At 33.8% G+C, this 16,321-nt stretch overlaps 1 protein-coding gene across 1 annotated transcript; it reads right to left on the minus strand.

Moving 5' to 3' along the window:
- Nucleotides 1–7,835: 7,835 nt before the first annotated feature.
- On the minus strand, nt 7,836–14,059 carry LOC143545508 (phosphatidylinositol 4-phosphate 5-kinase 8-like). Its single transcript, XM_077037391.1, has 9 exons — nt 13,824–14,059; nt 10,789–11,862; nt 10,539–10,706; nt 10,226–10,391; nt 10,011–10,121; nt 9,743–9,930; nt 9,499–9,650; nt 9,264–9,429; nt 7,836–8,456 (listed from the first exon to the last, which is right to left on the minus strand). Exons 2-9 carry the CDS (start codon nt 11,859–11,861, stop codon nt 8,177–8,179), a joined length of 2,304 nt encoding a protein of 767 aa, XP_076893506.1. The 5' UTR covers nt 11,862; nt 13,824–14,059; the 3' UTR covers nt 7,836–8,176.
- Between the last annotated feature and the right edge of the window lie 2,262 nt (nt 14,060–16,321).

Consider the following 16,321-nt stretch of genomic DNA (forward strand, 5'->3'; position numbering starts at 1 on the left):
TTACTTTCGAGTGGCACGAACTTCGAGGAAAACACCGGGTATTTGGCACAGATTACGAGGTTATGATTGTCGGGTCGGTGGCACGCAAAACGATGTTGTGCACGCAAACCGAGGTAGAGAGAGTAAAATTTCTAGAGAGAGTATGGGAGGTGTGTGCAAATGAGCCCGTAGCCCCTCCTATTTATAGCCATTTTGGATCCTATCGCGATACGCGATAGGTCCTATTTCTCTCGCCATCGCGTAGCGCGATGGCTCCTCTCCTGAGATCACGCCACGCATCGCCATGTACGCGATGGCTCCTCTCCTGAGATCACGCCATGCATCGCCACGTGGCCTGACACGTCTGCCACGTGTCGCCACGTGGTCTAACACATCTTGCCACGTGTCATGCCGGGCTGCCACGTGTTACAAGAGTGTGACACGTGTTGATTTGTCATCACGGGTCATCGCGATACGCGATGCTCGTCTTCTTGGACTCATCGCGTAGCGCGAAGGGTTCATGGATATTATTTTTCACTTTTGGTCCTTCAACTTTCCTAAGTTGTCAAATTTGGATCGAGATTTTGGGGATGTTACAGAGGGCAACCGCTCCCTGTTTAATCATTCTGGTAGGCCCAAAATTTTATTAACATTTTTTATATACATATATTATTTTTTAAGAAAATATGCTTTTTATAGTTTTTTTTAATGTTCGAACTCAATTATTGGTTTGAGTTAAAGGTAACATCGGTTTGAGTTTATGGGTTATGATTAGAAGAAAGTGAAGGGTGTAGTTTGAACATTCCATAAATAGTTAAGTTACATGTGAAAATTGAAAAACATCATTAACTGAGTTTCTGAAATTACATCTGACCCCCTGAGAATGTAAGGTGAACACACAACAAGCAAAAGAAACTGTAAATCAGAAAATAGAAAAAGATGCTGCTTCAATCACCTCAAATAAAAATAACTGAAAGAGACAATTTAGTACCCAATAATCCAGATTGTCACCTAATCATTGAAATATATTTGATTATTTAATAATTTATTATTAGAAAATAGTTATATAAAATATTTTAATCGTTATTACTTTTTCATGTTTGGAATTGTTTCGTTTTATTTTTTTGTTAAATATTAATATAATACATATATAACTATTTATAGTTTTGCAACTATAGTTTATACATATAATAAAGAAAAATTTGGTTTTATTAATCTCACATTTCTAAGGTGGGTCAATAATAATTCTATCTCAGAAAACTGTTGTCATGGTCTCACTTTTCATAATATTTGTTTATATTTAATCATATTTAAAGAAAAAACGAAAGATCATCTTGTTGATTATACCTTATCTGCCTTCATGGCACAAAGGAACGTATCGGAGGATCCTCTTCACATTAATGAACCAGAAATATGAGGCTGCAGCACGAGAACTTTCCCTCATGTCGAAGAGTTTGCACTCGGGGGTGCAAATGATTTGGTAGATAAATGGGTCATACGATTACACAACCAATTAAGAACAAAATGGTCCATCGTGTGAGGGCACACTGATGGGTTTAACGAGCAGAGTTAACAAGGTTAAGTGGGTCGGGTTTAATTAATGCAAGTATAAACAAAACTATTAAATGAAAACCATAAATTCAAAACTATTAGACTAAAACTACAGATTTAGTCAAACCACAGATCTCTCAATTCATAATCTTAACAATGAGTATAAACTCACATTAATACGGTACATGTACCGTATCCTCTAAAATAACTTTTCTTAAATGGTTATCGTCGTTAAAATCAACAATAATTAATGTTAAATCTATTAAAATAAAACTTAATCATCATATATAAGTTATTTATTTTCGTTCATTCACATAAACTTTTACATATTTAACCAAATAACCATAATCAAATATCATTCTTTTATTAGTGAATATACAATAATAACTAAAAGGTTCTTTATGTTGAATAAAGAAGTTCAAAGGAGATGGTATTTCGTACGAGCCTTGAGGATGTAAGTTGGAGAAAAACTGCCAAAAAATTAGTTTACAAGTCAAACCTAAATCCCCCCCCCCCCCCCCCCCCCAACACAACCCCTCTATATATACTCATATAACCTTAGGGTTTTCATATACTTTCTTCACTCCTCTCTCTCTCTCTCTCTATATATATATATATATACATACACACACTTCATGTTGATGAGAAGAAGATAGGTAGCTGTTTGTGGAGAATGGTGGCTGGCTCGATGTATTCATCTTCTCATGCATGTTCTTGGTGTAAGATGACAACATCGGACCAGGCTTCATTCCTCTCAAACCTCTCCTTTCATATGATAACATCAATCTCTCTATGTTTTGTTTTTTTAAGGGGTTTTTACATACATACATATATATATATATATATATATATATATATATAGAGAGAGAGAGAGAGAGAGAGAGAGAGAGAGGTTGTTTTAGAAGATTTTGACTTTTGATGATTAGTTCGGATCCAAGAATCAAGATTACAAGATTTCTTTGATTTGGGCATGAGGCTTTAGTTCCAAAAATGGTCATTTTCTAATAATCAAACTTAATTCCATTTTAGGGATTTCAAGTTTTGTTTAACATCATATGTAAACTTTGAAGATGATAATTGGATAATCTGAACAGGAATGCACACAGCTTTCATAACTGTCACATGGAGACACAATCACCCTCAGTCAAACCACCTTTTTGGTGTCTTGTCTAAAACTTTGTAAAGATTTTGACTTTGTAATTGCATTAAAGTTTTTTATTGACTTTTTCTCTCTTAAAGTGTGAAACTTTTATGAAAAACGGGAATATATTAAACATATATAAATAATTATAAATACAGCTGATAAACAAAAACCAGCACTATAAAAATAAAAAAGGACAAACAAAAAAATCAACACCAAAACAGAAAAAAAAATCAAAAAACAAAAACAGCCAGCAAACCCAAAAGGTTGTCTTTTGTGTGTGTATATATATATGCACACAGGGTTGGTAATTATTGACATGGCCCAAACCTAACATGAAAAATATATAGGTTTTTAGTCGATTAATACGGCCCATTTTTAAAAGAACAGTCGTGTTGGAGCCGACTAACACGGCCGATTAAAAACGGGTTGATCTGTTAACACATTTAAGTATTTAAAAGAAGCATTTATATTTATAATTTTATTTGTGTTTTTTCTGTTTTCCATTTTTCAAGTTACGCTTATAATTTTCAATTCATTTTTTTAAATATTCATATACTGACTCTAAATTAATCAATTTTATTTATAATTATTTTTTTATAAATGGGTTAAACGAGTTGTGTTCGGGCTAACCCGAAATTATGTGTGTGCGGATTATGGTTGAAATATTTGACGCGAATAATAATATAGGTCGGGTTCGGATTGCATATTTCAACCAATATTTCAAAAACAAATAATTAACATGTAACTGAAAGTCATTAATAGATTGATCAAGCATTAAATTTAATTTCTTTCTTTTTCTTCTTCTTTTTTCCAATGATTCTTGTTTTTTTTTTAACGACCAACTAAGTCACGCCGAGTACTCCGTACGCGGCCCTCATTGGCTAAAGGTAGCCCGAGCCGGCCACTAGTCCGGACGGACGGAGCCTCTAGCGGTCCACCTATTGAGGGATTCACCGGATAAAACCCAACCCCCTCGCCCGCCAAATGGCACGACAACGAGGAGCCGGTAAAACCGGTTGAGATCAGGACTCGAACCCTGGCAAGCCAGGGTCATCCCTCATATCTTCCATATAAATTGGTGATAGTGAGGTTTGAACCCCCTACCTCTCACATGTAAAGTGAGTGCTCTAATGATTCTTGTTCACTTAAGAAACCGAAAGAAACATGTGTAGTGATAGACATATTAAATGAAGTTTTAGTCACATTTTTATAAAATGTGGTTCACATTTTAAATTAATTAAGGTTATTGTTTTGAATAACTGTTAGCTTTAAATTTCAGCATTTTTGTTATTAAAATTAAGAAGGGGTCATTTCGATTAATGTAGAATAATATTCTTCCTCGGACTATCTCTATATTAATATTGAATACCGACCCTATTACTTTACCTTCTTGATCAGTTTGGATCGCTTCAGTATATAGGTCACTATAGTAGCTAGGTTTGTTTCATGGTCTCTTTTTCTTCTAGATTTTTCCAAATTAAGAGCGAAAAAGTAAACAGCACTTTCGTTTTTTTCAAAGCCACCAATTATTTTCTAGTTTCAGATGAAAATTAAAAAGATTGAATTTGTAATTTGTTTTTTTAATACTGAAAAAAAAAAGATTAAAGGGTGTTTATATATTTTATTTTGTATCAGCACGAGAGTTGTGGTCATTTAAATAGAAAATTAACTTCAAAATGAAAAAAAAAAATATCATTTCTGATTTGATGTAATGGTAGGAATGCTTGGTTAATTTCTCAATGGACACATATGTTCAATCAATGGAGACTCAGGTTCAATCTTCACAAACAACATTTTGGATAGGGTACGGGTGGCTTAATGGGGAAGACTGAAATCTTTGTGATATCCAGTTTGATCATGAGGGCGTCCGGATTTTACCACAAGTGAGCCTCCAAGCGGGTATTTTTTTCTAGAACTGGAGATAACTTGGAGGCGCTTAAGGACTCCGTGCGGCTGGTTGGGTCAGCTGGCGGTACCTTTTGTCATTAGGTCACCCCATATGAGGTAATTAAACAATTTTATGTTTATTAACCGTTAAAAAAATATAAATAATGTTAATGCTTTGTACTGAAGTGAACAAATTACAAATCAAAGTTTGGAAATGACTAAACTTACCAAACCATATTCTCACGCTTTAAATTAGGTGCTTGAGCCTTTTCTAAACGAAAAAAAAAACTTATCAAATTTACATTGGTTTTAACTTAGAATAAAAAGTATGGTAATAATAAGCTCAGAAAAATTTAGTGGGCGTGTTATTTTGGATAATAGAATTCGATTTGCCTTTTTTTTTAAGAAGTCAACATGAACCAACAAAAGAACATACATAATATTATTAGAACATGCATAACGGACATCACTCCTTAAGGTCTCTTAACGTCCCAAATGATGCATGCGGGCGAATAAGGAGGCAGACTCCACCGATGTGGAGCTAAGTCTGGTTGGTTGAGTTTGTGCAGTCGAACAAGCAAGCGGACTTTGAGGTGGGCCCAATCTCCAACGGTTAGCTCATTATTATAAAACAAAAAATAATTTAAAAAACAAAGTGTCCAACTGCTTTAAAATATTTAAATAAATAAAAATTAAATATGAAATTACAAAACCCCATAAATACACTCCAACCTACTTCAATTTCTTACCCACAATATTTTTCTCTAAAATCACTCCTACGAACTTAAAAAAAATGAGGTAGTCAAGAAGAAAACCCGCAATCTCGGTCTTTACCTCTTATTAGTCCTCCTACTATTGAATCTCATATAACCAATGCCGCCACGAGCTTCGAGCTTTTAGTAGGAGTTGGTATTCGGTGACGTCCATAATATGTACTTGTTGTGGAAGCAACATTTTATTTTTTTATTTATGTAAAAGTATTTTTTTTTATTTATTAGTTTATGTATAATTTATTTTTATGTTCTATGTACCTTTTTTTTTCTTTAATTTTAGATATCTATTTATTTTAAATACATGTTCTAATATTTAAATATATACGAAACATAATATTAAAATGTTATAAAAGTTATTTGATTAATAATAAGATTAATTGCATAAGTATGTAGTAATGTAACGATTTGTGAATGTCTAATGTTCTGAAAAAAAAAAAGACAGAATTACAAATTTTGTCCTTTAAACAAAGTCAATTTACGGTTCGTGTCCTTTTTTTAGTTTCCTTGCAGGCGGTGTACTTTAAACATTTTTTTTCCTACAAGTTTTGTCCTTTACGCTAACTGGGTTAGAAAAAGTCAGTTAAATCCCATCACGTGAGGCACATGTGAGGGTAGTTTTGTCCTTTCGTTTATGCCTGCAACAACATATAAATCGTTAAACAGCACTTGTAGGAAAAAAATGTTTAAAGTACACCGCCTGCTGGGAAACTAAAAAAAGGACATGAACCGTAAATTGGCTTTGTTTAAAGGACAAAATTTGTAATTCTGTCAAAAAAAAATTAGATTTCTTTAGAAAAGCTTGAAATAAAATTTGACACTTTGTGAAGATTTGTGGGTGTAGCTACTCCTACAAATGTTTATAGTTGTGATGTGTACGGATGTTGGCTGTAACCCATCTGCATGCTTTTCTATCTTTCTTCTTCATTAATATAAAGCCAAAACCAGTTGTCAAAGATTTCATCCAAAAAATTCAATGCTGGAAGAAAACTATGCAAGTTTCAAGTTTTATGGCACTTAATGAGTTAATGTATATTTATGCACATTGATTATTAGTTTACTATTATTAATATTTATTTGAATATCATATTCGAATCATGAAGAAAATAATGATAATTAATAAATGCAACTATAGGGTGCAGTTACTGTACGCTAATGCTTAACGTACATTAACGTACGCGAGACGCTCGAAGGCAAAAAACAAAGGCAAAAACCTAAAACGCTCATTAAACGCTCGTTAAACGCTCAAAAACCGTCTTTGTGAAAAAAAGTGAAAAATTGATCGATTAACCATCCAAAACTGTTTTTTTCGGTGAAACAATATGATTGATTGGATATGTATTGACGATTCCGAGATGTTTGGATGTGATTTCATGGATCGATTCGCGAAAAATGGAATTCGTGTACGTATTTGTACGATAAGCATTAGTGTATTGGATCTTTATATCATAACAAATGCCTTTAGAAAGTAGGATGAAATTAAATTTTTGATTTTTTTTTTGAAGCATAAAACTTAACTAATGCAAACTTTTATGTTTTGTTTTGTATTCTATTGTTTTTTTAATATTGATTAAGGGGTAAGCGTATAAAATAGTGTTCAACTTACGACCATTTCCATACATTCCTAAAAGCCAGAGTGTTAACAAAGTAACATCACTGGTGGACATATGTCGGTCGATTTTTCCAATGAATCAACGACGAATGCCATAGAAAAAGCGTAAAACATCATTCTTGAGTAATCCCTTGTTGATTACTGATGGATCACAAGGAATTACCTAACCCAGAAAAGGCTTTCACCTGGGGATTACTGGGGTACCAATGATGCGTTAGTTCATTACTATATGATCTTGACGCATTACCCAGTTTGACACTGAGCTTGGTTTGTTATATTGTAATGTTTAATCTTGTAACATTTTGGATTTTTCATTTTAACTGGTCTGTTTGACAAAGAATAAAACCAATGGACCCAAACGATAAACACCACTAGATGGAGTGGCATTACACTATTAAAGATTAGTGAGACGATTAGTGACCGTTACCTTGCTGCCGAAAAGTTGTAAATGTTATCTTTTATCTGTTTAGAGAAACAATAGGGTTCTAGACCCAAATCAGTTTGGGTTGGGTTAACAAAAGTTGAACCCGGTTTAGCCAAACTGGGTCAGGTTGGAAACACGTTTGGAGGGAGACAAGATAGGTTCAGACAGTTTGAAACCGGGCTTAACTCATTCGGGTCGGGTTTGACCGGCTCAAACCGGTTTCGATGTACAACCCGATTTCAACCATATGGGTTGGGTCGGTTCCAAACCGGTTTCAAAACTGATCCCTGTTTCAGGTTACAAACCAGTGTTTTATCACCTCAACCGCAACGCAACAGAACCATTTTCCACCCCCATTAGAGGCGTACAAACCAGGTTTTACCTTAACTTATTCCGGTTTGGGTAAACAAAATACCGGTGTTTGCCTAAGCCAGTTCCTGTTCCAAACCGGTTTTTCCAAGTGAAAATCAATATGTATGGTTCCAAACTAGTTCCGGTTCAGTTACAGCTTATAACTGGTTTAAAAAATAGAACGTGATGGGCCTAACCGGAATCTATAATCCTGGAACGAGATGGGCTTTACACTTTTAATGATAAGAATCAGATAAAGATAAGATATCAAAATGAATGATCTAGTGACCCAACTTAGAATGAAATTGAATAATTAGCTTACTACATAATAAACCCATAAATGCAAATATACCCAAGTATTATCATATGATACAAATACTACAGCTTCAAGCAAAAAGGATTTTATATACCGACTATAATAAAAACAAAGAATCATACTTGCAGCAGGACTCAGGAGTTCAAGGATCAACAGGAAAAACCTTCTCAAGAAAACTGATGAACCGGTTGGAATAGAATTTTGGATCAGCAACGGATATTGACATCGGATCATACCGAACCGATTTACACGCATGCTCTATTTTCTTTCGCATGCTATAGTCTTGTAGTATATCTATTATGCCCAGATATAGAACAACATCGTATACCTCAAAAAGTTCTACTTCTGCTGAATCTGAAACATCCTGTGAAACCTTACGGTTTGCCTGAGCTGGCATGTTCACACCTAACTGCACTCGTAATCTGAAAAAAAATAATAAAAATGAATATACCACAAAATTCCTATTTAAATTTATATTATTAATTATCTTTTGTGACTGTGAGATCCCGTTAGAGAAAACTCACAGCCCCCCATCAATACCCTGCTAGCCAGCGAAACCACGCACAGTGCGGTGGCCTTCAAGGGTTAAGGCAGGGAATCGGTGAAGTTGGATTCGAACCTAAACATAAGCTCGTCTAATAAACGAGCCCGAGCTTCACTTATCAAGCACGAGGTAGCTAGCGAGCCTACTATTTATATTTATATATATATGTATGTATATATATATTATTTAATATATTTTATATATTATTTATTATAATATATATTACTAAGGAAAGTTAATGTACAAGTGAAATTAACGTGCTAAACGTGAAAATCAAGTAGAGTAATTATGTAATTACTCTATGATGTAATTGCATAATTACTCTACTTGTATATATAATTACTCTACTTGATTCTCACGTTTAGCACGTTAATTTCATTTGTATTTGATCCAAACCCATTACTTATATATATATAAAATTCAAGACCAAGCCAAACTCGAGCTTGAAAACTGCTCACGAGCCAAGCTCAAGCTTTGATAACATAGCTCAAAACAAGCCAAGATCAAGCTCGGCTCGTTTACACCCCTATGCTTACCCATGCGCCACACCTTGAAGGTTCAAAATTTCAATTTGATTCCTTAATATATTTTATTAAAACGTTGTAATTATGGTTATATCCATAGATTGGAGTTTGTATCAATAACAATGATAAAAAAATTGATTGAGATCAGATATTAAAATTACCTTGCAGTACCAGGAAGAAGGAGATCGACTTCTTTGTCACCTACAGAAAACGCTCTCAAGGTATTTCCTCTTATGTGGGGACCTGGTGCGGTGTTGACTGAACTGGGTTCGTGTGTCACTAGAAGAAGGCCCTTTGGAGGAATTGAGAGGTCCATTGATACTGAATCTACAACATAGTTGTAAACAATCAAATTGAAAATCATATTAAGTAGTTATTATTATTCATAACATTTACCATCATCAGCAGGTGCACTAGACCGGTGCTTTGCATCTGGTGGTTCCAAGAGAGCCTTCAAATGCTCGGGTGCTCTAAAATGCAACCCGAGAAGAAGGCTATAATCTATGACCTGTTGGGTTTCTAAAAACTTGCAGTCTAGATGGATTTGTCTGCAAAAGATGTTGGAAGAAAGTTATTTGACTAATATAAAATTATAAATGATGACATGTACATAACTTTGATATGCCAATGAATAGCTTACTTAAAAAGTTCCTCGCTCAATGACTTGTCCATATGGAATTCATATGCAAGATCAAGGTCTTTTAATGTGGTGCCCTCGTCTATATGATCTTTATTTGTGATTCTTCCTTGACAAGAACCTTTCAAATCATAACGTCGATGTATCCGTAGTTCTGTTTTGAACATATTTCCCATAACTATAAACCGTACCTAGAAGTAACATTATAAAAAAACAAAATGTGTAAATAATGTTAAAGAAGACTAGAATGCAAAAATTATGATGAAAATACCTTCTTGCCACCTCTCAGTGCTATCTCATGGAGGCCGAAGAATTTAGTGATCAGTGTGTTGTCATACATTTTTACATGATCATAATAACTTGGAAGCATCTTGAGTAGAACCTACAAAATAGACAAGATCAATACTCTTTGTTTTAGATAAAAGTAGGGTTCTAATGAGGCTTATATGTTCATATAGATCAAAGATATGCTGCAAAAGGTCAAACCTTTAGTTCGGATCTTCTTAAAGTCTTGATCACAAATCTGTCATCATGAGAAAGATAGAATATGCTGCCACTTTTCCCCGGGGAAGAAAGCTCTCTCAAACCATCATCTCCACATATGGACATCATATACTCTGCAGCATCTAACTTGAACAGCTCCCTCAAGTTTCTGAAAAAATAGTCACCAAATCCACCACAATTACACATAAATCAAATGTAATGATAATTAGGTTCACCATTAATCAAAGATCTGGTTCCTAAAAGAATACATAGTAAACGACCCTAACATGTATGCTAACAACAGTTAGACAGATACCTGAAGACCATCGGACAGTAGTCTTTCCAATAGAAGTCAACAGAATAATGTGGGGGTGTAAATTGTGACCCTTTTCTAGGAAAATACATTCTTATTCTAGCCCGTTCTCCAAAATCTGAAGATCTCACTTCACGCATTGGAACTGGTGTAATCTTCCCAACTGTGTACCTGTAAACTTCAAATGATACAACACATGAGTTGCAGTGTAAATAAATAAAAAAAGAATTATATTCAAGTTGAGTTCATTTACCTGATACCTAGTTGCAGATTTAGCATCAGCCAGTAGCTTTTATGGCCTTCAAATATATCCACACATGATTTAGTCTTCACTTCATTTGCGTGCAATTTGTTCTGTTGTTTGTTTTTAGACGATAATCCTACATTATTCTTTACCCGCTCTTTCATTAAAACACCTTGCATATACTCCCGTTCCCGTGCTACAGTACTATCATTATCTAGTTCACTTTCACCTTCATCTGAGATATGAGATAGCATATCTGCGTTCTCAGAAGTAGAAAACTCTCTAGAATAATCCCCAAAGCTATAATCTTCATCAATTGGTATTCGCTTGCTTGATATCCGACCGGAGTCTCTAAAGAATCCATTAAACGTAATCTTTTCAGATAAACTGCGGCCAACATTGCGTTCAGAATCTTTAAATCTATCAGACCTACCAGTAGAACCATCAGATACAAGTCCTTTCTTTTTGTCAAATCTTCTAAAAGATTGGGACTTACACTTGTTACTTCCTGCTGTATAAAGTGTGCCTTGACCATCTTTGAGTCCTTTAGTCCACGTCCCAAAATAATAACTACCGTCCGCAAACCGGTACACACCAGACCCGTGTCTATGACCGTTTAACCACGAGCCATCAAACAGATCACCATTCAGCCACTTCATCACTCCTCTACCACACATTTTTCCCGCTTTCCAGTTTCCAATATATATATTGCCATTACTCCAAGCATACTTACCACTGCCTTCATGCACACCGTCTTTCCAACAACCATCATAAACATCAGAATTACTATATTGTTTTCTTCCAAGCCCATTTTGGATGCTCAATCTCCATGAGCCTTTGTATATAGACCCATCAGATTTTGTTAATGTTCCAAAACCGTGAAGATAACCACCAGAAAAATCACCCTCGTAAGTTGTGCCAGATGGCCAAGAGATGTGTCCTCTTCCAGACATTTTTCCTTCTTCCCAGTTGCCATCATAAACTGTACCATCTGACCATGTGTATTTACCTGTGCCGTGGGGGATTTTACCCTTCACATTACCAAGGTAAACATCCCCATTTAACTTTATTTCCTCGGTCATCCTGAAACAATGAGGAATACATGGGAAACATCATCAGATTCTGAAATAGGATTAATGGAAAATCTAAAGCAATATATAAGTGATGGAAATGGAGTTATTATGTAAAAGAGACGCTTAAAGAAAATTGTGTGAAGATCCAGCTATCAGTTAGATTATGATTTGTGACACCTTCAAAGTCACTTTGCATCTACACGTAAGAGTACTTAAGTCTTATTAAATATTAATACATGATACATGTTGCACCTAACTTTCTTTTCTGAAGAGTATCTTGCATTTTACTTTAAAGACTATTTAAAAACTTAAATCATTATATGATTTCTGTCAGGTGGTTAAAACTTATTCAGCTTAATATCAGTTTATAAAACAGAAAAATCCATACAACGTGTATTCAAGTATATGGGAAGAACAAGTTGAAATTTAAGTATACTGTCGACTAGTTTCTTAAACCTGGTAAATAACTGATGAGGTATCCCACGTATCGAGCTCAATGTCTAAAATTGGGTCTGGATTAGGATTGGCCCATTGGGCCCTGCCCAGCCCATGTCCCTCTCATATAAAGGAGGCTCATTGATTAAAAAAGGGGTTCCTACCCTCTCTACCTTCCCCGTTAGATCTCCCTACTATACTCTTTATTTTGTTAAATTGTTATTTACTTTCTGTTATATATATGCATACATATGAAAATGACATGATTGTGGTAGGGTGGTCCCCGGAATACACTGTAAGTCTGTAACAATAGTTTTATATGCATTTCAGTATTTCTTACTGTTATGGTAGTAGAATGTATCAGTTCCCTAATAGTACTAATTACATATACAATCAGAATGAGTTGAATATTCATTTTTGGTTTTTGAGCCTATTTTCTATTGTGTGTCTTCGCATTGACCTTCGACATAAGCCTGTCCTCATGCCTTTATTTATCAATCTTCTTAGCATAAATTCATGTACATTTGTCACAGGCAGGCAGGAAATACTCACCTAATTTCTGGACTCGCTAATCTACAAGCAGATAGCAACTAGCAAGGAGATAGAACCTAATCTTAACTGGTTGATGATAATAGGATTCTCAAACTTTAACTGTCTCATTTTAAGATAAGTGAATAACCATCACCAAAGGAAATATGTGAATGTATATTAATATAGGTATGCACATACAAAATATAGATGTTATAACATAGGTAAACTTGCAACACTTATTTTATGTTCTCTAAGAGCAAGACATGGTGAACTAAATAACAGATGTAAAAGACTAAGGTGAAGTTTTATATCTGATATGTGGAATTTGAAGATTTCAACCCGAAGCAGCATATCTTTAAAAAATCTTGATCCGGATACAAAAGAACACAACTTCAACATCATAAAAACCAACTATCTAAACAAAACCGAATTTGAACGCTACAAACATTTATATCGTATGGCATCCTAGAGTAATCAACTCTAAACTACAAAACAATATACAATCGGATGTATCTATATAGAAAGAGTAATACTTATCCATTCATTAAATTAAAATATTGATCCAGATAACTATTGAAATCAAAGCCAATTTACACTTTGATACATCAGTGAATTATTTAATAATTAATTGCAATAACATATTAATATGAAATAGACATTGACTTAAGCACAGCCTTCCACACCACCTGAACAGGTCAACCAAAGTAGTCCAGTTTACACCAAAATTAAACCTACACTCACCTACATTTTTTCCTCAACTACCTAATCTACATGATCAAATCTCTCCACTATCAACACAAAACCAGATTCAAAAACACATAAAACTAATCACAGATCTCCACTTAATCTATCTATCTATAAGCTATAACTAGTTAACTACTATAAATAATTACTATCAATTATTAATTTATGATATCCAAAACAGTAAGCATTAAATCAGATCGATATAAACTCAATGCGATTCAAATTCACTATAACCTAGAATCAAACACCGAGAAATATCACCTGTAGGATCGAATCAGACCGAATCAGACCGAATTAACTCAAATTCAAGCTAGGTTTTGCATCAACCCTAGGCAAATGGATCCAATAAGACCGAATCAATCCAAATCCACCGGTGAAGTAACGAGAAATCGTCCGATTGAAGCTTCAAATTCGCTAATAATCATAAACACTATTTATTATTATTTATCAATGAAGAATATGATGAAACTTGTGGCGTGAGTTGAGTTCAGGTGGTGTATGTAAGGTATGAGAAAAAGGGGGAAAAGAAAAGAGAATAATAGTGACTTTCGGGAGAATAATAATAATAATAATAATAATAATAATAATAATAATAATAATAATAATAATAATAATAATAATGAGAGAGGTGATGACGTGGCAAGCATGCAAAATGTGTTGAAAGAATAAGAGCCGTTGGATCTGGTTGAGATGATGATGTCGTTGATCTGACTGACTCAATGTTGACGCAAGGCATAAGGTGAGTTGTGAAGATTCATAGATTTAATTTTTATTTAAGGGACAAATCGCATCTTTTTTTATTTAAAGTTGAATATATATTATTATATGTTATTTTACTTATATGTATGTGCTTTGTTAGATGGGAAAAGGATCGGATTCATCCACGGCTCAATAGTCATTGATACGGTTAAAAAATACCCGCAATGTTAAAAAATTGGATAATGGGGTTTAGAATATGCTTTCTTTTCTTTTTGTTAGTATCTGTTTTTATTCCTTTTTAAAAACGGGTCGATCAGAGCTTATGACTAATATTCTGATAGTTTATTGTAACTGTTGTCGTAACATGACGGACACGACACGTTAAGATAAGATGACATGCATGTGGTACTAAATAAAAACACGACATGAAACTAATTGTGTCATTTTTTTCAAGCACGAACTTGAACATGTTAACATATTAAGAGCTATTAAATGACCTATTTAACGACACAATGAATAATACATGTGTAATGAAACAACACGAACATAAAAGTCTTAGTTAATACATAATTCATAACATATTTGAAAGAAAAAGCCACAAATCCATATCATTCTTAAAAGAAAAAAAAACAAATCCATAACATACTTGACATGGGCGGATTCAGTATTGAGCCAGGGGGAGTGTATGTACCCCCTCAAATTCGTATTTTCTTCTATAAACTTCTACTATATTAGGTTCAAAGACCCCAAGCGCCTCATCCGTGTTTTTTTAGTGCCCCAAACTCAACTTTCTGAGCCAACTTTTCAAACGCAAGTATAGTTTTTCTTTCACAAAATAACAATTAAGCTTAGATTATTTAATTATCTAACCACTTCATCAATTAATTATTAATATAGTGATATATTTTGTTAGTTTAATCGGACCATTATAAAAATGAGACCAAAATATGATAGTATTCAGAGTAGCATTTATTTTTTATAATTCTACATTATTTAACTGATTTTTTTATTTGTACATAAGAGCGCTTTGTGCCGTAACAATTATGCAAAGGTTTTTATCAACTGTAAATTGTATTTTGGGGAAATTTATTGCTTACATTTCTATACGTGGTTTATTTAATGTAATTTCATTTGACCTGCCCCATTTTGGTTTGACCCGTTTTAGTTTGACTTGATTCGTTCTATGTTAACCGTTTTTTGCACCCACTGACAAAATTTTCTGAATCCGCCACTGATACTTGAAACGAAAAACCATAGAAGTAAATCACAACATTCATTAAAAATATCATATTAGGTTGTGACAGGTTGAATTAAATACCGAATGTAAGTATGACTTGGGTTTAGGAATTTAGACATGTATATTTATTTTTTTAAATTTTAAATTAAAAAATCTACATAGGTTACTAATAGGCTAACAGGTCTTTAACATGTTAAGACACAAATTTCAACATGTCTTAAACGAGTCGACTTTTTAAGACACGAAACATGTTGAGCTCAAACCCAAACATGTTAAAACTCATGTCGTGTTAACAAGTCCGTGTCATAAATTGACAACCCTAGTTTATCGGTTTGATATGTTGAACCAATTGGTCCAAACTCAAAAATCTAAAAAAATATGATGTATGTATGGAAAAAGATTCAAATACAAATGACTAAATATAGGTTGTGTAATTGCTAATATAGGTCGTGTAATTATTTTTGTAAGTTGCTTATTTTCTTTTTGTTGCGTAATAAGTTGTATATGTTGCATAATTATTTAACCTTATCATATATAATTACTTATTATCGTGCATAATTATTTTACTTACTGTGTGTTATAACTCGAAGGACCTTTATGCATTCCGCACGTTAACCCCTTTTACACGTTAACATGCCCTTCATATATATATATATATGTGTAAATATAATTTGAGAAACAAACAAAATTTAAACATAACTTATTACCTAAAAAGGAAAGAAGTAAGGTGAGAAATGACATGGGTCAAAATCACTAGTTAAAAAGGTGGCGTGATGACTAAAAGTTTGTGAAATATAATGTGTGACAACAAATACTACCCATG

The sequence above is a fragment of the Bidens hawaiensis genome, unplaced genomic scaffold, assembly GCF_021521415.1.
Source record: "Bidens hawaiensis isolate Kalapana, Puna unplaced genomic scaffold, B.hawaiensis_p1.1 tig00013978_1, whole genome shotgun sequence".
Classification (NCBI taxonomy): domain Eukaryota; kingdom Viridiplantae; phylum Streptophyta; class Magnoliopsida; order Asterales; family Asteraceae; genus Bidens; species Bidens hawaiensis.

Bases quoted from the DNA above. Each gene is read 5' to 3' on its own strand.
- LOC143545508 (XM_077037391.1), bottom strand. From the start codon at position 11,861: ATGACCGAGGAAATAAAGTTAAATGGGGATGTTTACCTTGGTAATGTG. The intron at 10,707-10,788 runs GTAAATGAACTC...TGAAGTTTACAG, and splicing joins AATCTGCAACTAGGTATCAG to GTACACAGTTGGGAAGATTA. The intron at 9,931-10,010 runs GTATTTTCATCA...TGTTACTTCTAG, and splicing joins CACTGAGAGGTGGCAAGAAG to GTACGGTTTATAGTTATGGG.